Here is a 25994-nt window from a genome sequence, read left to right as displayed (position 1 = left end):
ATTCAGTAAGACCATGTAACCTCAACTCCAGATTCCCGCACTGGTTTAGCTCAGTGGGCTAGACAGCTGGTTTGTGATGCAGAACAGGGCCAACAGCACGGGTTCAATTCCCGTACCAGCTCAGAATTCTCCCTCTGTGTACCCGAACAGGCGCCGGAATGTGGCGACTAGGGGCTTTTCACAGTAACTTCATTGCAGTGTTAATGTAAGCCGACTTGTGACAATAAAGATTCTTTATCATGGTGCACTTGGAACCAGCTACCCGAGATGAAAGCAGCTTTCACAGAAACTGCCAGCAGAGGCAGGACAATGGAGCACTGGGAAAGAAAGCAAGTCCCAGAAGCTAAAGAACATAGTTCTGGGAACCAGGAAGGAAAAGAGGAGTCCCAGAAAGACTGAAATCAAGGGGACAAAGAACTGGAAATTGAACAAAGTACTGTTGACTAAGTTAATGGAAGGGACAGAGAGAGGCCCCCATGTTAAAGACAGAGCTGAGAGGTGCAGACCTGGAGAAGTCAGCTAGCTAGAGGCCAGACATCTGAATAATCCCAAGGTTGGTAATACCTTAATACTGCCGATGAAGCAGTGGTGTTCTCTCGGCGAGGTTGAGTACCCAAGAGATTGCATGGAAGTTTGAAAGCATGTAGAAATCCAAGACCGAGGAATACTGAAAGGAGAAACAGAAATTCTGACAGTGGATCTTTGAAGTCATCGGAGAAAAAGCCTCGTGTGGGAGAAGATTCTATGGTGTGTTTTTCAAGAGTGGAGTTCAGAAACTCTCATGTCGAAGCCAAAGTTCCAGTGCAACCAATTGGCTCACAGTGTGATAAGCACCTGGGGGATTTGATGAGAAATCCTCAGAAGTTATATTGGGTGGCATGTACTACTTGGTTTCAGGGTGTGGGGTGCCTGGCCAGAGTTGGCCTGTTGGTTTACATGGGCTGTGTACTTACCATGAACATTATAATGCAAGATGTATTGTGTAAACTGTGTTATCCATAAAAACTCGTACATCTGTGAAGATATCAGTACGGTGAAGGAGTATTATATTATAGTCACTTTTTTCACACTTAATAAATATTTTATTCTTTTGTTCAAAGTTAATTGACAGTCCTGTGACACTGTTCATCCCGTCTCTAAACAAAACAAAAAAGTTGCAGTCTATCAAGCCAGAGTTCCATTCTGGGGCCTGACTGTCAAGTAGTAACATTAGTTGGGACTGTAAAAAAGGCTACTCAATAGTGTTGGGGGGTAATGTATTTCCATGGATAGAGGATTGGCTAACTGATAGAAGACAGAGAGCTGGGATATGGAGTACATTTTCAGGATGGCAACCTGTAACTGGTGGAGTGCCACAGGGATCAGTGCTGGGGCCACAATTATTTACAATATATATTAATGATCTGGCAATAGAAGTGACTGGACTATTGCCAAGTTTGCGGATGACACAGAAATAGGTGGAAAGGCAAGTCGTGAGGATGGCACAAAGAGTCTACAAATGAATATAGACAGGTTAAGCGAGTAGGCATAAACTAGACAGATGGAATACAATATAGGAAAATGTGAAGTTATTTTTAAATCGGCCACTTTGCCCAAGGTTTTGTCACCTGATTTGGTATCTCCTAAAAGTGCTAGGTGTCCTACTGAGTTTTATAATGGCCCGGTAAAGTACATTAGATTTCATTTTGTTAAAGGTAAAAAAAAAAAGTTATTATTATTGAGGATGGAGCTGAGCATCACCTCTGAAAGAGGATACCTCCAACAATGCAATATTCCTTAAGTATTACACTGGAGTGTCAACAACCTAGATTAAGTGCTCAAAGGATGAAGTTAAACTTGAATCCATGAAGACCTGACTGAAAGGACAGTACATCTGAGCCAAAGCTGACATTTTAATACTAAACTTAAAAACTTATTCTAATGCACCTAGTTCTGAAAAATAATCACTTCATTTTCAAGTGTCCGAGTGCTCGTGAGTCATACTTGAAACATTTCCATGATTCTGATAATACCAAACTGTTAAAGCATTAAGAACCTTTCAATAAAGTGACATTGTACCTCACTTCATGAGCCATCATTGTTAATTCCAACATAATTTCCCCCCTAAAATCTACACATATCACGTGATAAAACCAACTGATTAGTGCAATCATGGGTTTTTAAATAGTCAAACTGTAGTTGGATAGATTTCTAACCTTAATTATGCACAAAATCAATCTCACGTCTAATATGCAAATCTTAATTGTGATAATTTCCTCGTCTAAAATGCAATTGTTCCTCACAATCAGCAAATTAAGTTGCTGTAACATGCTGTTGGATCATACTTTATATTTAATTACATTTTACCTTCTGAAGGTCAGCTATGGCTTGTTTAAGTTTCTTTGCAAAATCATAACGCTCATGTTTAACTGCTTCATGTTTCTCTTCATCCAATTTCCGTATTATTTGAGCCACTTCAGGATCCTGGTACATGTCAAAGGCGAGGTCATCCAGGGGCGAGATAATCTCAGATTTACTGAAAGGATAGGAGTAACAACTACTATTTAATACATGAAACAGTTTTACTAATCCATTGTAATCTTTTTTCTAAACAATGCAAATAACAAAATAAATCATATAAAGCTGCTATCTAAAGATACTGTGCATGTGATTCTTCTCTCAGTTGACTGTTGAAGGCACACAGCCAAATCCGCAAATATCTATTCATAGATTTCATAGAATTTACAGTGCAGGATGAGGCCATTTGGCCCATCGAGTCTACACCAGCCCTGTCAAAGAGCACCCTACTGAAGCCCAAGTATCGACCCTATCCCCGTAACCCCCCACTTAACATTTTGTGGTCACGGAGGGCAATTTGGCATGACCAATCCACCTAACCCGCACATCTTTAGACTGTGGGAGTAAACCGGAGCACCCGGAGGAAACTCACACCGACACATGGAGAACATGCAGACTCCGCATAGACAGTGATCCAAGCTGGGAATCGAACCTGGGACCCTGGAGCTGTGAAGCAACTGTGCTAACCAGAACCCGATCTGCTTTTTCCAGCCAAAATACATTAAGAGTGATCTAAGACCTCAGCCAAGACCAGTTAACATTGAACAGACAGAGAGAGAATAAAGGGCATTTAAAGAAATATTTTACAAGCAGAAAAAAATTAAGCATAACCTGAAGGCAAAAATACCAAATCATCAAAACTTCATAAGCTAGTTAGCAGCATTGTACTCTCAAATACCTATAATTATGAACCATCCAGAAAACAATGTGCCAAACCACATTCACCAACTTTTCCACTTGTGTTACAATGGCTTAGGGCTTCAAACTTGGTCTTTTTAATTTGGTCTGGGAACCCAACTTAAACCAAGAGTAGTGTGATTTAATGTTTCTCGACATCAAGCTGGAAGGGCCCCAAATATAACGAGTACTGTCAGTTCCAACCAATTTCTACCCAATGGATTTAATGGGGCTATTGTAAAATATGTCAGCAACGTTCGAAAGGGGCAGCACGGTGGCAAGCATTGCTGCCACACGGTGCTGAGGACCCAGGTTTGATCCCGGACCCAGGTCACTAACCATGTGGAGTTTGCACATTCTCCCCATGTCTGGGTGGGTGGATTGGCCATGTTAAATTGCCCTTTAATTGGGGAAAAAAATAATTGGGTATTAAAAAAAAAAACAATGTTGGAAGCAAGCCTGCAAAAAAAAAAATGCAATGGCAACAGACCTCCAAGAAAATACTTTGGTGGGGATGGACAGTTGAACTAACAATTCTGATCCTTCAATCAACATTCTGCATCAAGGATTGCTGATCAAAAGTAAAACCTAAAAAGGACTTTCCCCTCAGTCTGTTTAGCCACTCTCCCTTCCCCATAACCAACAAATTCAACATTATAGGATCGTATTTATTGTTGTAATGATGGTGAACTGTCAGCAACTTCTAGTACTCCACATGTGCTGCAAAATGCAGCAATTTGGAAGCTGCTGTCAATGAACCCTGCTCCTCTACAGAACGCACCGTTGCATTCAGCACAGAATAAGTGATTTGACAGCACAGAATAAGTGATTTGACATCAAGTTCTACTTTTAAACACTCCAAATCTGGCTGCCTGGGATTCTCTAAATCTGCCCATAGCAAAGCCAGACATCACTTTCATTGTGCCCAGAGAAACCTGGCACTTGGTTATCAATAAGATTGGACCTGGGATCCCTAGTTCCCATGGCAACCAGGTCACTTAGGCTTGTAGTTGGACAGAACTAGGAGATCACATGTCCTTCGCCATTACTCCAACTTACCTTGAATTAAGGAGACAGTTTAAAACATAACCATCTTAGAAAACTTTCCACCTGCAATAATTAATTTAACTTGCACCATCTGCCGTGGCGGGATTTGAATTCCGTGTCCCCGGAGTATTAGCATGGGACTCTATTACTAGTCCATTTCCTTTACCACAAACCCAAGTCCAATTTGTTAATATAAATTGTGAACAGCACTTATCCTCGAGGAACACAACTTCCCACTTTCTGCCACCCTTTTATTACCATTCTCTGCTCGTTTTCCCTCGAAGCCAGTTAGCAACACAATCCGTTATTTCTCCTCTCACTCCACATTGCCTTAATCATTAGTCTATTTGGCGGCACTGAATAAGAGGTCTTTTGAAAAGCCAAAATAAATGCCACCACTTTCCTGCAAGCCTGAGATCCTTCAGTCGAAGAATCCAATATGCAATTCAATGGTTATCAGAAAAGAAAGAATATGCAGGGTGATTGAAGTCATATGAACTAGAAACATCAACTGTTTCTCTCTCCACAGATGCTCCCAGAACTGCTGAGTTTTTCCAGAATTTCTCATTTTTATTTCCAGAATCTGCAGTCTTTTCCTTTTATTACTCTTTAGGATGCTCATCACTGCCACCCCTCCAGTGTTTAGTTAATCTAACACTGGCAGTACACACAGGAAGCAATATACACAGGAAGCAATTAATTTTTACAGGAGAGACAATTGCTGAGAAATTTGTGGGCAAATAACCAATTGGGTCAACAGAAAAATACATTCACTGGGACTTATTTAAATTGACCTTGGTTGAAAGAGTAAATTCATACAAGCAAATGGCTCTTGCTAAGAGATTGTAGGAAATCCTTCCAACAGTCAACAGATCAATTCAAATATAAATATAAATGAATAGATTGTTCGGTTTTCCCAGTTTATGCTCCCCGATTAGGTAATTGGTCACTTCTGGGGTCTAAAAATAATATTCCCGACCCTCCTAAGTCACCCATTGTTGCGTCGGGTAGAGCACTTCAATCTGATCTGTCATCGATACAGCACCGCCTTGACCCTGTTGAACCCAGCAAGCCGTTTTTTGCCAGTCCAGCTCCAATATCCTGGAGTATTCGTCCTTCTTACCCTCCCATTCACAGTTCCGCTTCTCGTTGGCTCACTGCAGGATATTCTCTTTCACCACAAACATGTGGAGTCTCACGATCTCTGCCGGCGGGGGCTCCCCAGCTCTTGGCTTCTGCCTCTCAAGAGACCTGTGTGCTCTCTCCAACACCCCCTCCTCCATCAGCCCCGCTAGCATCCCTGAACCGTACCTTGTGGCACTCGCAACGTCCACTCCTTCAGGAAGGCCACTGTTCGCAGATTCTGCCCTTTCGACCCGTTTCCCAGCTCCTCCACCACGGTCTTACAAAGGTCTCCTGAAAGCCCCTGCGCCTCCAGTCTATCGCTGTGTTCCGACATCACCCTCTCCATCTCTCGGATCTGCGACCCCCGTGCCTCCAGACATTTTCCCACCTTCTCCATCGAGCCCCTTAGGCGTGCCATAGCCCACTTGATTACGTTCGAGCAAACCTCCTGCATCTCCTTCCTCTGCTGGTGGACCTCTTCCCTGATGAAGGCCATCAACTGTTCCATCCGGGGCCTTCCGCTCTGCCATCTTTCCAAAAGCTACTGCGCCACAGGTCTCTTTCAACTTGTTGGCCACTTCTTTCACCTTCTTTGCCTGGTTTGGTAACCAGCAGACATGCCACTCCCCCCGGGGGGGACGAGGACTTATCCTCCCACTTGCAGTTACACCCGATTTCGGGTAAAAACAGCTCTTTTCTACGCCTTCAATCAAGAGCTGCCCTGTGTACAACCACTCATACCATGGCCACCACCGGAAGTCTCAGAAGTGATACTCCTAATACGTTTCAAAATGAAAATTTACAATAATCATTGTAATAGATTAGAGGAAAACTAATTGAGAGCACGTGAGGGAGAAGGAAATATGGCAGGTAATATATAGGATCTAATGCAATGTTTCAGGAAAATGCTGCTAACAGGTCACATGGATGCAAAAAAAAAAAAAAAGGGCAAATGATAAGGATGAAATCTTGAATATTCAGAGATGACTAACTTCCTTAAAAAAGCTGCATGAATATCTGATTAAGAGAACTAAAGCATACAAATCACAGCTATTGTTCTTCCAAATTCTAATGCTTGGAATTGCATAATGTAAAATGCAACAGCAAATGGATCTTGTAATTCAGTTATTGAGATTGGAGGGAAAAAATTCAAAACTTTTGATGGAAATTTAACATATGGTCATTCACCTTCTGCAAAACGCAAAGCAAAGTAAGAACTCGAGCAGTTCAGATTGTAGCCTGTATACTGGAGGGTGGCACAAAACGTTATACATCGCTTCTAGTTTATTAATAATTCAATTTAACAATCCACCACATGTGTGATAAATCTCAGGCAATGATCAAGTCTCAACACATTCCATGAACTGGACAAAACTAACTAATCACAAATTAAGAGTTATTTCTCGAAGCACGATGCTCATTTAAAAAAACTGAATATTACTTTGTTCAGTGACACACAACTTGCTATTTTAACTGCCAGGTCACTCACAACTAAAGGTCAGAATGGGAGGGAGGAGAGTGTTTTAAATTGTAGATTTCCCATTTACAATGGCACAATGCTCAGGGTATTCATTAAGGATACACCATTATATTCAAAGAAAGTTACTTGCACCTCCAAATCAGTATTGTTTTTTAAATTACTGTATCCAAATGTTTTCCCCAATTAAGGGACAATTTAGCCTGGCCAATCCACGTAACCTGCATTTCTTTGGGTTGTGGGGGTTGCAGACAAAGGGAAAATGTGTAAACTCCGCACAGACCCATGGCCAGGATCGAACCAGGTCCTCAGCGCAATAGGCAGCAGTGCTATCGCTGCACCACCTCCAAATCGGTATTAAAAAGAAAAAATAGTTTCATTTATATCATGCCTTGCACAAACTCAGGATGCCCAAAATGCTTTCAAAGCAATCAAGTATTTTTGGAGTGTAGTCACTATTAAAAGAAAGCCTTGCATTCACATAGTGCTTTTCAAGACCATCTCAAAATGTTTTACAGCCAACAAAGTGTGTTTTTAGTCACTGTTATAACATAGGTTCATCCTTGAACACAAACTAAATTAAAAAGTTTAGTTGAACTCATGAAGAAATTTTAGGGGAGGCAGTAATATATTTTAGTTTTTCATCTGTTGCTCAGCTGGTAGCGCTCTTACCTCGGAATTACAACATCGTGGGTTCAAATTCCAATCAAGGATTTAAAAACAAAATAGAGGCCAAAACTTCAGTGAAATACTGAAGGAGTACAGCACTTTCAATGGTCACACTGTGTGGAGTTGCTTGCCCACTCAGGTAGACATTGCACTATTTCTCAGCAGCAGAGGAATTATCCACAAGTGCCCTGGCCAATACTTACCTCTTGATCAACAGCACAAAAGCATCTTCCCTGTTCAATATCACATGGCTATGTGTGAGAGCTTGCTGTACATAATCTGATAGCATATTTTCAACATTACAACAATTTGACTAAATTTAAAAGCATTTCAATGGCTGTAAAGCACGTTGAGACAGCCAGTGGTAGTGAAAGGTGTTCTATAAATGCAAGTCTCTCTTTCTTTGCAAGGAGTCTTATTTCTAAAACATGCAACTTCAGTTTTTATTGACTTTTATCTATGTACTTTTACATTTCATTTATTAAACATCCTGAAACATCCAAGCAAAATAGTGTCATTTCCCAAGTCCTTCAATGTCAATGTCCAATTCTTAATTTTGATACAAAAATTACATTTTGCCATCAGGTACGTTTAGGTAAGTAGTGCATAGAAACTGCGGGAACAAAATGTTACTACCTACAAGCCACATGTTCCCCTGTCCAGATAGAAAATCATAAAACGGCAAATTAATTGCTATTCACAACCAAAACTGCAGTTGAAATATTGGAGTTTCAGTATGTTTCTGGCCATTGCCTACTTGGCTGCCAACAATTGCAAAATTACTTCAGTAAAACGGCTGGATTTCCATAATTTTAAAATAAATATGATTTGTTGTTTCCACTCCATTGTTTCTTTGTCCTTCCAGAAAGGCAGTTCACACCTGGGAGCATTGGGTTGATGTAATCTCAAAACAGCTTTACATTAATTTCTAATCAGAAAAGGACAAAACTAAAAAGAAAAACGATGCTGCAGCTTTCCTCTGACACAAATGAGATCATATGCTATAATTTACTATCAACAACCCACTGTACTCGGCAGCACGGTGGGGCAGTGGTTAGCACTGCTGCCTCAGCACTGAGGAGCCGGGTTCGGCCCTGGGTCACTGTCCTTATGAAGTTTGCACGTTCTCCCCATGTCTGGGTGGGTCTCACACCCACAACACAAAAAGATGTGCAGGATAGGTGGATTGGCCACGCTAAGTTGCCCCTTAATTGGAGAAAAAATAATTAGGTACTCTAAATTTATATTTAAATAAAACCACTACACTGACAGATCTATTATGCTCAACCTATTTAAATGACATTGCCTTAACAGCACAGATCCTCTTGGTGGGAGCAGTCACAATCAATCAGAAGCCCCACTCCCAATGATACTACAGAACAACCAGCAAGTTTATACATCTTCAGTCTCTGCAGAAACTATGTGCACAGTTTCAGGGACAACCACATGACCATGCTGCAGGACTTTTTACTGTTCAAATACTTGTCAATGAAGAGCATTGTAACTATTTACCCGAAATAAGTTCTATCGAGTGCTGGGTCGTCTGGGCTACATCCAAGGTAATGATCAATTAGCTTCTCTTTTGTGGGCTGTAAGAAAAAAGGAAAACTTTTCACTGAATTACTTCAATTAATTTAGTTGAGACAGCATTTAGCTCTGTAGACCTATGCAATTATTACACTCCGCCACCTCTGCATTGAGCTACGATAAGACAGTCCTGATAATAATGGACAAGAAAAAAGAGGAAAGGAGCTTTATGATAAACTTTTATAAAACACCGCCAGCTTCAGCTGGAGTATTGCATCCAATTTTGGATGCTGTGCTTCAGGATGGATGTGAAAGTTTCACGGAGTTCAGAATAGATTTACAAGAATGTTTTTTGGGGTGAGAAACGGAGTTACATGGATAATTCGGAAAGGCTAAAGCTTGTTTTCAGAGAAGGCCGAGAGGAAGTTTGATAGAGGAATTCAAAATCACAGAGCAAATAGACAGAAACTGTTCATATTGGAAAATGGATTAAGAACCAGAGGACATTGTTTGAAGGTGATTGGTAATAGAGCCAATGGTGATACGAGGTAAAACTTTATGCAGCATGGAGTTCTACAGTCCCACACAAAGTCTGCTTGTATGTACGCATAAACATGGGAGGGATTAAAAAACCCAAACGTAAACATTTCAGAAACTAAACTTCTGGCTCCAATTGCACTTTTATGCAGTCTGCTAACAGAAATTGGGCTGAATGCTATTTATAACAAAAGGTTCTAAAACAAATGCTGAAACTCCTGCTGCCTACTTGCTGCATTTTTCCCAGTGTGTTCAGACATCAAGGTGGCAAAATGCCACATGGATCAAATATTACACTGCCAGATCATCATCAATATAAAAATTCCAAACACATGGCGAGGCTCAGCACCAGTGCAAGGTAAAGCAGAAAACAGCCCACGTCTACACCAACGGGTGCACATGGAGATTTATAGCAATATAGGACTGGTACACATTCCAGCAAAGTAAATATTCCCTCAGTCTGTTTCAAAGGAGGACAGGAGGTTAGGCAATAAATGATTATTGATGTAGAACAAGAATAGTTTCAGTGAGCATTACTGTCCCTCCATGGTTTTAAATACGTTGATAGGTTGTAATTAGCCTTCTCAACTGAGATTTAAAAAATGATTTTAAATAATTACTATAGAATACAGTGTTACACCAAATATGTAAAGAACAGGCAAGTGTGATCAATGCATATTGCTCAAATGAAGAAGCTGAAGCTCGCAGAAAGATAATGGCTGAATGGTACCCCGATCAACTATTTTTTTTATTCGTTCACGGGATGTGGGTGTCACGGCTGTGTTAGCATTCATTGCCCATTCCGAAGGGCATTTAAGAATCAACCACATTGCTGTGGATCTAGAATCACATATAGGCCAGACCAGGTATTACAATGCACTTTTATACCGCAAGTGCAAACTTTCAGAAAATTAACACAACTGGAGTGCGCCATTGAATCTATGATTTCAAAGGGAAAGTTTTAACACCGAATTCTATGCATTTTTAATGCAAATAGCTTGCATTTATATAGCAACTTTAATGTAGTAAAACATCACAAGGCATGTCACAGGATCATTATCAAACAAAGGCACTGAGCAACATAAGCAAATATCAGGGCAAATGACCAACAGTGCAGGAATCTCAGAGGATTGGATGGCTGGAGCAGGTTATCAGGGCACGGTTGAGTGAGGCCATGGAGAAACTACAATCGAGATTTGTAAAATTGTGGTGTTGCTGGATTAGGATTCAGTGTAGGACAGCGAGCCAAGGGAGAACGGGTGAATGGAACTTGGTGCGATTTAAGGTACAGGGAATAATGGATGAGCTCAAGTGTATGGCTGGTGAAAGATGAAGGGCTGGCAAGAAAGCTGGTCGTGACCAAAGATAACAGTGGCATGGATGAGGAGAGGTGGAAGTAGGCAGTCTTAGTGGTGATACAGGTGCGTGGTCGGAAGTTCACCTTTGGGTTAAATATAACAAAATTCAGAGCAGCTTGAGTTGGCTGCAGGCAGTTACTAGGGAGTGGAATGGACAGGGCGGCTTGTGAACATCATGTGATGGGAACCAAAGACAATGGCTTCAGCCTTCCCATTATTTAGTTGGAGATTTCCATCATAAGTAGTGGTGAGGTAGAGCTGGATGTCAGCAGCATAAACGTGGAGCCGGGTTTGTTGTAAAAGCAGACCAGTGAGTACTGATTTTCCCTGAACAAAGCAAGAAAATTCATCCCATATGTTTGAAGATCTGGTCGGCCGAAACAAGAAATTGCAGTCACATTTTCTCAAATGAATGGTGTTCTGATGCCACCTGCTGGCAATAGATTGTGTTTCCCAGAGACAGCATCCACATGAAGAATATAATCAACAGCGCGGTTGAGAAACTTCTTACAAACAATGAAGTTCGACTAAGTAGCAGGTAATTGCTGTCCTAAGCAAAATGGATTTGCAACCGCATTTGCTTTTAGTGCGAATGTTCAATTATCTTTTAGTGACATAAATGGCTACAGCACAGGAGGCCATTTGGTCTGTATTGCCCCATGCAGTAGCAACTCAGCAAGGCCCACTTCCTTATCCCTGAAATTTCTCTCAACAGGTGATCTAATTATTTTCTTACAGCCTTGCCTGAATTTCCCTCAACCACACTCGACTAGTGCACTGCAGATTCCAACCATTTGTTGAGTAAAAGTAAAAGCAAATTACTGCAGATGCTGCAATCCAAAACAAAAACAGAAAATACTGGACAATCTCAGGAGGTCTGACAGCATCTGTGGAGAGATAAGGGAGCTAACGGGAACTGGAGTTGGAATCCAAATTTGCCGAGTGAAAATGTTTTTCCCCTTATCACCCACCTCACCCCACACCTTCTTCACCTCACTAGGTGTTTTCCGGTTCTTGACCGTTCCACCAATGGGAACAGTTTCTCACTATCTATTCTGCCTGGACCTCGCATGATTCGGAATACCTGGATTAAACCCCTTCTCAAACTGGTCTTCTACAGGTGAACAGCCCAACTTCTCCAATCTAGCCCCTCTGTCCTTTACACTAATTATCCTCACATTAACTGCGTGAATAATAAAGCCCCGCATTATCACTCTGCTCTAGTTTATGCACCTCTCTAATTTCCCTGCAAAGGCACTTCTCTATCTTTTCTACTAGTTGGTGGCCAGTAGAATACACCTAGTGTAATGGTACCTCTATTGTTTCTTAAAGCAAATGGATTATGTTCTGTCCAATGTTCAATATTGTATATTATCGGCCTCTAACGGCACAAGACAGGAAGGATTGTGGCTGAAGATAAAAAGATCTGAAAATTTGTGACAAGGAATCACATGCAAATTAAAGCACAAAGTGGCAACGTCCATGCAATGTGAGGGGACAAAAAACTGTAGCACCTTTATGATCTGCAGTGAAATGAAAACACTTCTATAGGCCACCTCAAATGGATGAACTTATTAGACTTCAAGTGGGTAGAAACATCAGTTTCCCCTTTGTTTATTTTCTATTACCATTAAGACTGCGGACCAATCAGGATCGGTGTGTCCATCCACGAGGTAAACAAAGTAGTCGCCCAAGGTGGCCAAAAACTGCCAGCTTTTTTTTTTTTTAAAAAGGAACTGAATGGAATTGTTTAGATCAGAAAATAACATTTGTTTCCACTTTCCAGCAGATGAAAGTTATTTGAACAGAAAGGAAAGACAGCGATGTTTTGATAATTGTGTTAAAAATAGCTTTTCAATTAAGTGATGATCAGCAGCTCTGATGGAACTTGGAAGTCAGATACAAATAAATCCTGTGCCATAATCAGTTAAACCATAATATAAACATTTATGGCACGTATTCCATTTGCTGGATGATATAGCAAACATTTTTCCTTATGGATATTCCAATTTCAAGGCTCTTTGTTATCACAATTTCTGCACCAACAATCCAGTCAGGCAGAAGTACTTTGGAATGTACAGATATTTCAGGGTCTTTTTTTAAACTTATTACTTGCACTAGAATAATTGATTTCCCGACTTCCGGTTGCAGCGATGACCAGCTAAGCCGCACGTTTCGGTGGCTCCAGCTCGAACAAACCTTCGGGCTCTTTTAAGAGCCCCAACGGGGATATTTTTCGGGACGACACCCTGTGTGGGATGAGACAACAGGGAGTCCCCCCCAGCGAAAAAGAAAAATATCGGCGGCGGCGGCCAGATCTCGAAGAATCCTCGAGGGCAGGGGCAGAAGGAAGAAAGGAGCAAGATGGCGGCGGAGGGAGCCCAGGCGACATGGGGACCGGACCAGGACGAATTTTTAAGACGGTGTGTGGAGCTGCTTAAAAAGGAGGTGCTGGCCCCGATGCTACAAGCAATTGAGGGGCTTAAGGAGACACAAAAGACCCAGGAGATGGAGCTTCGTGTGGTGGAGCAGAAGGTGACGGACAATGAGGACGAGATCCTGGGCCTGGCGGTCAAAATGCAGACGCACGAGGCGCTCCACAAGAAGTGCACCGAAAGGATTGAAGTCCTAGAAAACTGATCACGGAGAAAGAACCTCCGGATCCTGGGTCTCCCCGAGGGAGTGGAAAGAGCGGACGGCGGGGCTTACGTGAGCACGATGCTACGCTCGCTAATGGGAGCCGAGGCCCCCTCGAGCCTCTTGGAAGTGGAAGGGGCCCATCGGGTCCCTGCGAGGAGACCAAAGGCGGGAGAACCACTTAGGGCGATGATCGTGCGATTTCACCGCTTCAATGACAGAGAGGTGGTTCTGAGATGGGCCAAAAAGGTACGAAGTAGTAGATGGGAGAATGCGGTGGTACGAGTGTACCAGGATTGGAGTGCGGAGGTGGCGAGAAGGAAGGCGAGTTTTAATCGAGCCAAGGAGGTGCTACACAAGAAGGTGAAGTTCGGGATGTTGCAGCCGGCGCGACTGTGGGTCACGCACCAGGAGAGGCATCACTACTTCGAAACGGCGGAAGAAGCATGGACCTTCATTAAAAATGAGAAACTGGATCAGAACTGAGGGACTGATGTTGGAGGGGAAACAACAATGCTGATGTATATAGAGATGTAAATTGGGGAGGGGGGGGGGGGTACACTGAGAAGTGTGGGCGCCGGTGGGAGGGAAGAAGAGACATAGGCGGGGGATGGGGAATGGGAGTGGGGCGGCAGAGGGAGCTGCGCCACGAGGGGCTGGACGGCTCTAGAGAATACGGGGTTTATTTTTCTTGTTTCCGTGCCAGAAAGATGATGGCGGGAAGATAGGCGCAAGGTGGATGGGAGTTCCCCACACAGGGGGGTCAAGGAGAGAGCATGAGAAGCCGGGGTCAGTTGAAGTCAGCTGACTTTCAGAAGCAATAGGGGGGTAGTAACCATGCTAGATGGGGATCTTGGGGGGGGGGGGGGAGGAGAGAGAGAGAGAGAGAGGGAGGGAGAGAGAGAGAGAGAGAGAGAGAGGAAATAACTGGGTTGCTGCTGCAGAGATCGAAAGGGAACTGGTAAAAGAAAAGGTGGTCGGGGCGGGAATGCGCTACCTGGGGAACGGGTGGGTGCGCGGAACCGGGACGTGGGACTGGCCCAGAGAGGGTGATGGCTAGTCGACAGGGGAGGGGGGCAGGCAGCCCCCCAGTTCGGCTGATCACGTGGAACGTGAGAGGCCTAAATGGGCCGATTAAGAGGGCCCAAGTGTTCGCGCACTTAAAAGGACTGAAGGCAGACGTGGCCATGCTTCAGGAGACGCACCTGAAGGTGGCGGACCAAGTTAGGTTAAGGAAAGGATGGGTGGGACAGGTGTTCCACTCAGGGCTGGATGCAAAGAATAGAGGGGTGGCCATACTGGTGGGGAAACGGGTGTCATTCGAGGCTAGGAACATTGTAGCGGACAGCGGTGGCAGATATGTGATGGTGAGTGACAGACTGCAGGGAATGGAGGTCGTGTTGGTTAATGTATATGCCCCGAATTGGGATGATGCGGGATTTATGAAGCGGATGCTGGGACGTATCCCGGACCTGGAGGTAGGAAACCTGATAATGGTGGACGAAGACCAGCCAGGGTTCGAAAAGGGGAGACAATTAAATGTCAATGTGCGACGGCTATTAGGGGTGATAATGATGCCCCCAGCAGAGGGAGAGGCAGAGATAGTGGCGGCAATGGATGCAGAAGAAGGCATTTAATAGGGTGGAGTGGGAGTATCTATGGGAGGTGCTGAGGAGGTTCGGGTTCGGGGAGGGGTTTGTCAGCTGGGTTAAACTCCTATATGGGGCCCCAACGGCAAGTGTGGTCACAAATCGGCAAAGGTCGGAGTATTTTCGACTACACAGGGGAACAAGACAGGGATGCCCGTTGTCCCCATTACTGTTCGCGCTGGCAATTGAACCACTGGCCATAGCGCTGAGACTCCAGAAAATGGAGAGGGGTGGTTAGAGGGGGAGAGGAACACCGAGTGTCACTCTACGCAGATGACCTACTGCTGTATGTGATGGACCCAGTGGGGGGGATGACAGAGGTCATGCAGATATTGAGGGAGTTTGGAGATTTCTCGGGATATAGGCTTAACATGGGAAAGAGTGAGCTTTTTGTGATACACCCTGGGGACCAGAGTAGAGGGATAGATGGCCTACCGCTAAGGAGAGTGGAAAGAAACTTCCGATACCTGGGGATTCAGATAGCCAGGAGCTGGGGAACCTTACACAGACTCAATCTGACTCGACGGGTGGAACAAATGGAAGAGGATTTCAAAAGGTGGGATATGCAGCCGCTGTCACTGGCGGGCAGGCGATTAACATGATGGTCCTCCCGAGGTTCCTATTCGTGTTCCAATGTCTCCCTATACTGATCACTAAGGTCCTTTTCAAAAAAATAGATAGAAAATTCACGAGCTTCTTGTGGGCAGGGAAGGCCCCGAGGGTAAGGAGGGGGTTCCTACAACATAGCAAAGTCAGAGGGGGACTGGCATTGCCGAATTTGGGCGATTACTATTGGGCCGCCAACGTGGCGATGATTCGTAAATGGATGATAGAGGGAGAGGCGTGGAAAAGGCTGGAGATGGCGTCCTGCAAAGGAACGAGCTTAAAAGCGCTGATGACGGCGCCACTACCGCTCTCCCCAAAAAAATTTACCACAAACCCAGTGGTGGCGGCAACATTAAGTATCTGGGGGCAATGGAGGCGACAGAGGGGTGTGCTGGGAGCCTCGGTGTGGTCCCCGATCAGGAACAACCATAGGTTTGCCCCAGCGAGGCTGGACGGAGGATTCCAGAGCTGGCACGGGGCAAGAATCAGGAGTGGGAGACTTATTTATAGATGGGACGTTTGCGAGCTTGGGAGCCGCTTAAGGAAAAGTGTGAGCTGCCCCTGAGAAATTTCTTTAGATATATGCAGGTGAGAGCGTTCACGAGACAACTGGTGAGGGAATTTCCGCTGCTCCCGACACAAGGGATCCAGGACAGGGTGCTTTCGGGGGTGTGGGTCGGGCAGGGCAAAGTGTCAGAGATATACCGAGAGATGAGAGAAGAGGGGGAGGAGCTGGTGGACGAACTAAAGGGAAAATGGGAAGAGGAGCTCGGGGAGGAGATTGAGGGGGGTTTGTGGGCTGATGCCCTAAGTAGGGTAAATTCCTCTTCCTCGTGTGCCAGGCTTAGCCTGATCCAATTTAAGGTGCTGCATAGAGCACACATAACGGGCGCAAGGTTGAGCAGGTTCTTCGGAGCGGAGGACAAGTGCGGGAGGTGCGGGGGAAGTCCGGCGAAACACACACATATGTTTTGGTTGTGTCTGGCACTGGAGGGGTATTGGAGGGGAGTGGCGGGAGTGATCTCGAAGGTGGTGAAGGTCCGGGTCAAGCCAGGCTGGGGGTTAGCTATATTTGGGATAGCGGATGAGCCGGGAGTGCAGGAGGCGAGAGAGGCCGACATCGTGGCCTTTGCGTCTCTAGTAGCCCGGCGTAGGATTTTACTCATGTGGAAGGAAGCGAAACCCCCCGGACTGGAGGCCTGGATAAACGATATGGCGGGGTTCATAAAACTAGAGCGGATGAAGTTTGCGCTGAGAGGATCGGCTCAAGGGTTCACCAGATGGTGGCAACCGTTCCTCGACTACCTAGCGGAACGTTAGGGGGAAGATAGATGGCCAGCAGCAGCAACCCGGGGGGGGGGGGGGGTAAATTGTTTGTGTTTTAGAGGGGGAGAGGGGGTGGGGGGGAGCATTACTTAGTGTTATTTAGTTAGTTTACTATGTTATTTAAACAATGTTATATAGCAGTTATCATGTTACCATTTTTGTTGATTTGTGAGGGGAAAAAATTGTGTTTGAAAACTTTAATAAAATATATATATTTTTTTTAAATAATTGATTTTCCATTTGGATCCAAAAGAGAAAATGCTGGAAAATCTCAGCAGGTCTGGCAGCATCTGTAAGAGAAGAAAAGAGCTAACGTTTCAAGTCCAGGTGACCCTTTATCAAAGCTAATCCCATTTGGATCTTGCGTTCCATACGATCACAGAGATTTGGGAATCCCAGCATATTAGTTGAGATCAAGATATAAATATGAAAAGGGGAAACAGTCAGGGTTCTTTACTGGGAGCAAGGGAAACAGAATTGTTTATGTTTGAGGCCACCATAGTCGCTTTGAATTTTAATTCGGAATTCATCACCATCAAACATCGATTTTTAGAGTTGCCAATGTTTTCTATTTGGTGAGGCTGCAGAAAAGTAAAATCACAAGTGAACATTTTGTGGTAGTTTCAGATATGAAACACCAATGATTGGGACACCTTGGGGAAATTGATGTGTTGAGTAACACAAGTTAATTAGTGCTGTAAAAGAAAGATGATTGAAGGTGTGGCTGGCAGCACGGGTGACAAATATACCCTACCGACCGGGCCCTAGGACCAACGCATTTTTATAAAAATTGGCAAACAGCCTTCAACGTTTTAACGTTTAAGGCAGTTAGCAAATGTAATACATAATGACGTTCATTCTAACATCAGAACAGGATTGGCTGGATTACATATCTGCAAAGCAAAGAAAAAAAAGACTACAAAGGCGGAGGTCAGGAAAACATTTCAAAATATGTAATTCCACCAAAAGTCTGGTTTTGCATCCCTTTACAAGGTTTGAAAAAAAATGTGCAAGTGCTGAAAAACAAAAATAAATGAATGTTTCAGGGTTGGGTCCTTCATCTGAACTAGATACTGGATGATAAACAAATCTCCTCATACAACTGAATAAAATAAAGGTGGGAAGATAAATCAGTAAAGAATGCAGTTAGAGTTTAACGACTGTAAGCAGGGTTCTTTGAACTGAAGATATGACAATCGCCGAGGCAAGCAGGCCATTAAAGCCATTAACTATGCCTGCAACAGGTCTTCAAAAAACATTCTCTTCTGCTCAATAGCTCCTCAGCAGTTTGTATTGTATCCAGATACTGCACCATTTTGGCAATCAGTCCTTGGAGCTTTTCATAAAGCGCTCCTGATGTACTTTGCTCTACATTGAGCACCTCCAGTCCAGTGACCCAAAGATTGCTTGCCACCTTAATTTTTAGTTTCACTCATACTCCTGACCACACCTCTTTGTTTCCCACATTAGTCCAATGAAATGCAATGCAAACAACAGCACCTCAGCTTTCTTTCAAGTATTAACAACTTCACATTTTAACCTCAGTCAGATACCAGGATCTGGTATTTGAGGGTGTCTCCCAGAGAGAAAGAGGCATGGGCTGACGCTTGGGTTGGAGAATCCCTATGGTTACATTCAGCAGGGTGGTCAATGCCCCAGGATCTACCCACCTCCCTCCACCAAATTCCCAAGACACAATCCTCTCAACTCCATTGCCGAATTAACAAATTACATCTTTTCTGTACCAAACTTTTGTTTCTATGATCACCTCATGATCACTATCTGCCTTTTAGCACCACCCTCCGTACAATGCAATCACTCCTGTTCTCCATCTCATCACAAGTCTTTCCCTTTTGTTCTTTCCCTACCCATGTATTTCTGTAAAAGCCTTTTGGATCTAACATCTTGCAGTTCAGATTAAAGGTAAAATGTAAAACTGTGTTTGTCTCACAAGATACCCGACTTGCCATGCTTCCAGCATTTTCTCTTTTTATTACATAGCATGGAAATGATTCGAACATTGGCTATTGGCCCGAACCAGCGACACGTTCAATCAGCTTCCTTAATGCAATTCTGGAGCTAACAGCTTGGTATATCATTTCCTAGTAACAATTAATTCAATATTCCAACGGCCAGAATGGCTTTTGGTTCCACTATCCCAGAACTTCTGGTCTATCATCCTATCCTCACCAAAAGCAAGTTGCCCAAATTCCCGATTTTACTTTGCCAATTTTGACTTTAAACTGTTTAAATTAATCAACCTTTCTGTATTCAAATTATCCACGCCTGTAAAAGACCTCAATTTAAGTCCTTCTCACTCCTCCCATTCACCAGAGGAAAGTGCCAGTATAAGCAGTCTTTCCTCATAACACAGCGCTCTAAGTCAACTTGAGATTCCTGAGGGCTTCCTCCAATAATTCTGCATTTGTCCTGTAACACAACGGCTAAACACCTAGGACAAAAAGGACTGGGCTTGAAATAACTATTAAAACAAAATGCATTTTCAACCAACTCCAATCTCCTGAAGTGCGTTGTGAAGTGTGCTAAGCATAATACTAGACACATTATATGGAATTAAAGTCAGGGCAGCATGGAGCAGTGGTTGGCACTACCACCTCACGGCAGTGAGGACCCTGGTTCGATCCCGGCCCCGTCTGTGTGGTGTTTGCATTCTCCCCATGTCCGCGTGGGTTTCACCCCCACAACCCAGAAAGATGTGCAAGGTAGGTGAATTGGCCACGCTAAATTCACTTTAATTGGGGGAAAAATTGGGTACTCTAAATGAAAAAGAAAGTAAATGCAAATGTCACCACAGTCCCAGATGAGAAAGAGCTGACACATGGTGATTTAACCAGAGGCTCACCACACCTCAGGCGAGGGGCAAGGTTGAGAAGGTGGTGCCTTCATGAATAACCTCAGCCAGTATGGGAATTGAACCTGCACTATTGGCATTGCTCCACCTCATGAGGTATATGATAGATTTAATCTATTTCTACTCACAGTTATACTTGTCTCATTGTAATCTACTGGATCTCCAAGGATGTTAACAGCTACCAGGGCAACCTAAAATTAAATATACACAGATTAGAAATATATAAATTATCCTTCAGATGGATTCCAGCTTTATAATTATCCATTTAAAGCCTACCAGCACTCTGTTATTTCATAGAAAAATGCTGCTTGGAACCAGACTGGTTGTTGGTTTAACTGATAAGTTCCCAAAAATCCACAGTACAGAAACATTCCATTTTGTGGTATTGAGCATCATGTGAGGACCAGCTCTTGAGAACAATCCAAATTAATTCCATTGTCCTGTTCTCTGTCCTTAGCTCTGCATCTTCCTTTGCTTCAAATATTAAGCCAATTTTCCTATGGCAAAGAATCTGTGTAAAGAAAACCCTTAAACGCCCTCCTTGGTCTCTTAAATGACCATATAAAATGGTACACTGGTCAGTAACCTCCAAACTGGAGGAAATTTTCCTTCCTTTTCACCATCAAAACTGTTCAGATTTACAAAAGCTTTCATCAAGTCTCCTGCTAGACTTCTCTGTTCCAGTGGAGCTGGTCCATATCTCAAGTCTCTCCTCACAAATATTGATGTGGAGATGCCGGCGTTGGACTGGGGTGAGCACAGTACGAAGTCTTACAACACCAGGTTAAAGTCAACAGGTTTGTTTCGATGTCACTAGCTTTCGGAGCGCTGCTCCTTCCTCAGGTGAATGAAGAGGTCTGTTCCAGAAACACATATATAGACAAATTCAAAGATGCCAAACAATGCTAGGAATGCGAGCATTAGCAGGTGATTAAATCTTTACAGATCCAGAGATGGGGTAACCCCAGGTTAAAGAGGTGTGAATTGTCTCAAGCCAGGACAGTTGGTAGGATTTCGCAGGCCAGATGGTGGGGGATGAATGTAATGCAACATGAATCCCAGGTCCCGGTTGAGGCCGCACTCGTGTGCGGAACTTGGCTATAAGTTTCTGCTCGGCGATTCTGCGTTGTCGCGGGTCCTGAAGGCCGCCTTGGAGAACGCTTACCCGGAGATCAGAGGCTGAATGCCCTTGACTGCTGAAGTGTTCCCCGACTGGAAGGGAACATTCCTGCCTGGTGATTGTTGCGCGATGTCCGTTCATTCGTTGTCGCAGCGTCTGCATGGTCTCGCCAATGTACCACGCTTCGGGACATCCTTTCCTGCAGCATATGAGGTAGACAGTGTTGGCCGAGTCGCACGAGTATGTACCGCGTACCAATGATGATGCATCGTCATCAAACCAGCAGACAAAGGGGGGCCACTGTCGTACTGAACAGAACGGACTACTGCAAAGAAGTATACCGACAACTGAACAACCAAGAACACTACAGACAGTTACCCGCAGATCCGACCAAGGAACACATCCGCCAACTTAACAGACTGATCAAGACCTTGGATCCAGATCTTCAGAGCACCCTAAGTGCTCTCATCCCACGTACTCCCTGCATTGGAGATCTCTACTGCCTCCCGAAAATACACAAGGCCAACACACCAGGCCGCCCTATCGTTTCAGGCAATGGGACCCTGTGTGAGAACCTCTCTGGCTACATCGAGGGCATCTTGAAACCCATCGTACAAGGTACACCCAGCTTCTGTCGCGACACGACGGACTTCCTACAGAAACTCAGCACCCATGGACCAGTTGAACCAGGAACATTTCTCGTCACAATGGACGTCTCGGCACTCTACACCAGCATCCCCCATGACGACGGCATTGCTGCAATAGCCTCAGTACTCAACACCGACAACTGCCAATCTCCAGACGCAATTCTGCAACTCATCCGCTTCATTCTGGATCACAACGTCTTCACCTTCGACAACAAGTTCTTCATTCAGACGCACGGAACAGCCATGGGGACCAAATTCGCACCCCAATACGCCAACATCTTCATGCACAAGTTTGAACAGGACCTACTCACCGCACAGGACCTTCAACTGATGTTATACACCAGATACATCGATGACATCTTTTTCCTTTGGACCCACGGCGAAGAATCACTGAAACGACTACACAATGACATTAATAAGTTCCATCCAACCATCAGACTCACCATGGACTACTCTCCAAAATCAGTTGCATTCTTGGACACACTCGTCTCCATCGAGGACGGTCACCTCAGCACTTCGCTTTACCGCAAACCCACGGATAACGTCATGATGCTCCACTTCTCCAGCTTCCACCCTAAACACATTAAAGAAGCCATCCCCTATGGACAAGCGCTCCGTATACACAGGATCTGCTCAGACGAGGAGGAGCGTAACAGACATCTACAGACGTTGAAAGATGCCCTCGTACGAACGGGATATGGCACTCGACTCATCGATCGACAGTTCCAACGCGCCACAGCGAAAAACCGGACCGACCTCCTCAGAAGACAAACATGGGACACAACCGACAGAATACCCTTCGTCGTCCAGTACTTCCCCGGAGCGGAGAAACTACGTCATCTTCTTCACAGCCTTCAACACGTCATTGATGACGATGAACATCTTGCCAAGGTCATCCCCACACCCCCACGACTTGCCTTCAAACAACCGCGCAACCTCAAACGGACCATTGTTTGCAGCAAACTACCCAGTCTTCAAAACAGTGACCACGACACCACACAACCCTGTCATGGTAATCTCTGCAAGACGTGCCAGATCATCGACATGGATACCACTATTACACGTGAGAACACCACCCACCAGGTACGCGGTACATACTCGTGCGACTCGGCCAACGTTGTCTACCTCATACGCTGCAGGAAAGGATGTCCCGAAGCGTGGTACATTGGCGAGACCTTGCAGACGCTGCGACAACGAATGAACGGACATCGTGGAACAATCACCAGGCAGGAATATTCCCTTCCAGTCGGGGAACACTTCAGCAGTCAAGGGCATTCAGCCTCTGATCTCCGGGTAAGCGTTCTCCAAGGCGGCCTTCAGGACCCGCGACAACGCAGAATCGCCGAGCAGAAACTTATAGCCAAGTTCCGCACACGAGTGCGGCCTCAACCGGGACCTGGGATTCATGTCACATTACATTCATCCCCCACCATCTGGCCTGCAAAATCCTACCAACTGTCCTGGCTTGAGACAATTCACACCTCTTTAACCTGGGGTTACCCCATCTCTGGATCTGTAAAGATTTAATCACCTGCTAATGCTCGCATTCCTAGCATTGTTTGGCATCTTTGAATTTGTCTATATATGTGTTTCTGGAACAGACCTCTTCATTCACCTGAGGAAGGAGCAGCGCTCCGAAAGCTAGTGACATCGAAACAAACCTGTTGGACTTTAACCTGGTGTTGTAAGACTTCGTACTGTGCTCACAAATATTGGCTCCTAATCCTGGCAAATCAACAGTGTAAATACTCTGGGCTGATATGCATTGCCCAATTTGGCCAGAACGCAGGAGCCAGCCTGAATAAACAGCAGCAGCGAATCATGTGGCCGGACCTACCACTTCAGTTTCCAGTGACGCCATTTATCCTAAGGGCAGACGGTACAAGCCTCCAAACTCGCCCATGCTCCTAAAGAGGGCAATTCAAGTTGCTACGAATCGGTTAAATCCCCAACTCTGCAGGCTTTTGGATGCCTCCCTGGGATGACCAGTATAGAGCAGTTGTCTTAATCAGAACAGCTGAAGGCAGGTGGAGGAAAGTGATCTTGCTGTCAGTAACTGCTGAAGAATATAGCACCAGAAGTATTCTGCCATCAAAACAGCACTTCAAGAACCAGCAAAAATCCACCTCAATGGCTGCTACTGAATTCTGGTAAGTACCATGTTGCTTTATTTAAATCATTTAAACGGTGAAACTCAGCTTGGAGGTGTTGAGCAGTACACAACTCTGAACTCAAGATGAACCCTTAAATAGCAACTATGTGGTACAACTTTTCACAACTTCGATGAAAGACACTTATTATTCACTAGATGTTTTTTAAAAATATATATTTATTAAAGTTTTTTTAACACAATTTTTCTCCCTTACAAACAATAACCCCCCCCCCCGTAACAAAATAAGAAATCGCACAGAGCAAGATATATACATGGTGAGATGGTATGTTTACATAGCTTTATACACTGGCTCTCTCCCGCACGTGCCAGTTTCCCCAACCCTTCATGTTATCTCTTGCTCATCCACCCTCCCCGGCAAACCCCCCTTAGGTTGCTGCTGCTGCTGACCGACCTTCCTCTAACGCTCCGCGAGATAGTCTAGGAACGGTTGCCACCGCCTGTAGAACCCCTGCGCAGACCCTCTCAAGGCAAACTTAATCCTCTCCAGCTTTATGAACCCAGCCATGTTGTTTATCCAGGCCTCCACGCTGGGGGGCTTTGCCTCCTTCCACATTAGCAAGATCCTTCGCCGGGCTACTAGGGACGCAAAGGCCAGAATGCCAGCCTCTTTCGCCTCCTACACTCCCGGTTCGTCCACTACTCCAAATATTGCTAGCCCCCAGCTTGGCTTGACCCGGACTTTCACCACCTGAGATATTGCTCCCGCCACTCCTCTCCAGAACCCCTCCAGTGCCAGGCATGACCAAAACATATGGACATGGTTCGCCGGGCTCCCCGAGCACCTTCCACATCTGTCCTCTACCCCGAAGAACCTACTCGACCTCGCCCCCGTCAAGTGCTCTCTGTGAGCCACCTTAAATTGTATCAGACTAAGCCTGGCACACGAGGAAGAGGAATTAACCCTACCTAGGGCATCAGCCCACAGACCTTCCTCAAGTTCCTCCCCCAGCTCCTCCTCCCATTTACCCTCCACCTCCTCTACCAGTGCTTCCCCCTCTTCTTTCAACTCCTGGTGTATTGCCGACACCTTGCCCTCCCCAACCCATACACCCGAGATCACCCTGTCTTGAATTTCTTGTGCCTGGCGCAACGGGAATTCACTCACCTGTCGCCTCACAAACGCCCTCACCTGCATATATCTAAAGGCATTTCCCGGGGGTAACTCGAACTTCTCCTCCAGTGCCCCTAGGCTCGCAAACGTCCCGTCAATGAACAAGTCCCCCATTCTTCTAATCCCCGCCCGATACCAGCTCTGAAACCCCCTGCCCATCTTCCCCGGGACAAACCGGTGGTTACCCCTGATCGGGGGTCACACCGAGGCTCCCATTGCACCCCTGCGCTGTCTCCACTGGCCCCAGATCCTTAGCTTTGCCGCCACCACCGGGCTCGTGGGGTACCTTGTCGGCGAGAGCGGCAGCGGTGTCGTCACCATGGCCCCCAGGCACGTTCCTTAACAGGACGCCATCTCCATCCTCTTCCATGCCGCCCCCTCTCCCTCCATCACCCACTTGCGGATCATCGCCACATTTGCTGCCCAGTAGTAGCTCCCTAGGTTTGGCAGCGCCAACCCTCCTCGGTCCCTACTGCGTTCCAAGAACCCTCTCCTTACCCTCGGGGTCCTATTCGCCCACACAAACCCCATTCATTATACTCCTACCTACTCTCTTGAAAAAGGCCTTGGTGATCACGATGGGAAGGCACTGAAACACAAACAGAAACCTCGGAAGGACCACCATTTTGACCGACTGCACTCTACCCGCTAGCTAGAGCGGTAACATGTCCCATCTTTTGAAGTCCTCCTCCATTTGCTTCACCAACCTAGTCAGATTCAGTTCATGTAGGGCCCCCAACTCCTGGCTATCTGGACCCCCAAATACCAAAAGCTCCCCTCCGCCCTCCTCAGCGGTAGGTCCCCTATCCCTCTTTCTTGGTCCCCTGCCTGTAGTACAAAGAGCTCACTCTTCCCTACATTGAGCTTATAGCCCGAAAA

The 25994-nt window shown here is 45.2% G+C and overlaps 1 protein-coding gene across 5 annotated transcripts in view; it reads right to left on the bottom strand.

Moving 5' to 3' along the window:
- The window catches only part of LOC140392826 (centrosomal protein of 104 kDa-like), a 493850-nt gene that overhangs the window by 454459 nt on the left and 13397 nt on the right, over nt 1–25994 (bottom strand). For all 5 annotated transcript variants that reach the window (XR_011935433.1, XM_072478500.1, XM_072478503.1 and 2 more), the window contains 3 exons: nt 20193–20255; nt 9065–9141; nt 2347–2515 (listed from right to left, as the gene is read on the bottom strand). Coding sequence is in view for 4 of the 5 variants with exons in the window: in XM_072478500.1 (XP_072334601.1) it covers nt 2347–2515; nt 9065–9141; nt 20193–20255 (309 nt within the window). In the remaining variant the exon portion in view is untranslated. The remainder of the gene's footprint in view (nt 1–2346; nt 2516–9064; nt 9142–20192; nt 20256–25994) is intronic.

The sequence above is a fragment of the Scyliorhinus torazame genome, chromosome 16 (assembly GCF_047496885.1).
Source record: "Scyliorhinus torazame isolate Kashiwa2021f chromosome 16, sScyTor2.1, whole genome shotgun sequence".
Lineage (NCBI taxonomy): Eukaryota > Metazoa > Chordata > Chondrichthyes > Carcharhiniformes > Scyliorhinidae > Scyliorhinus > Scyliorhinus torazame.
The sequence above is the reverse complement of the archived record's forward strand: the minus strand, read 5'-3'. Positions and strand labels throughout refer to the sequence as shown.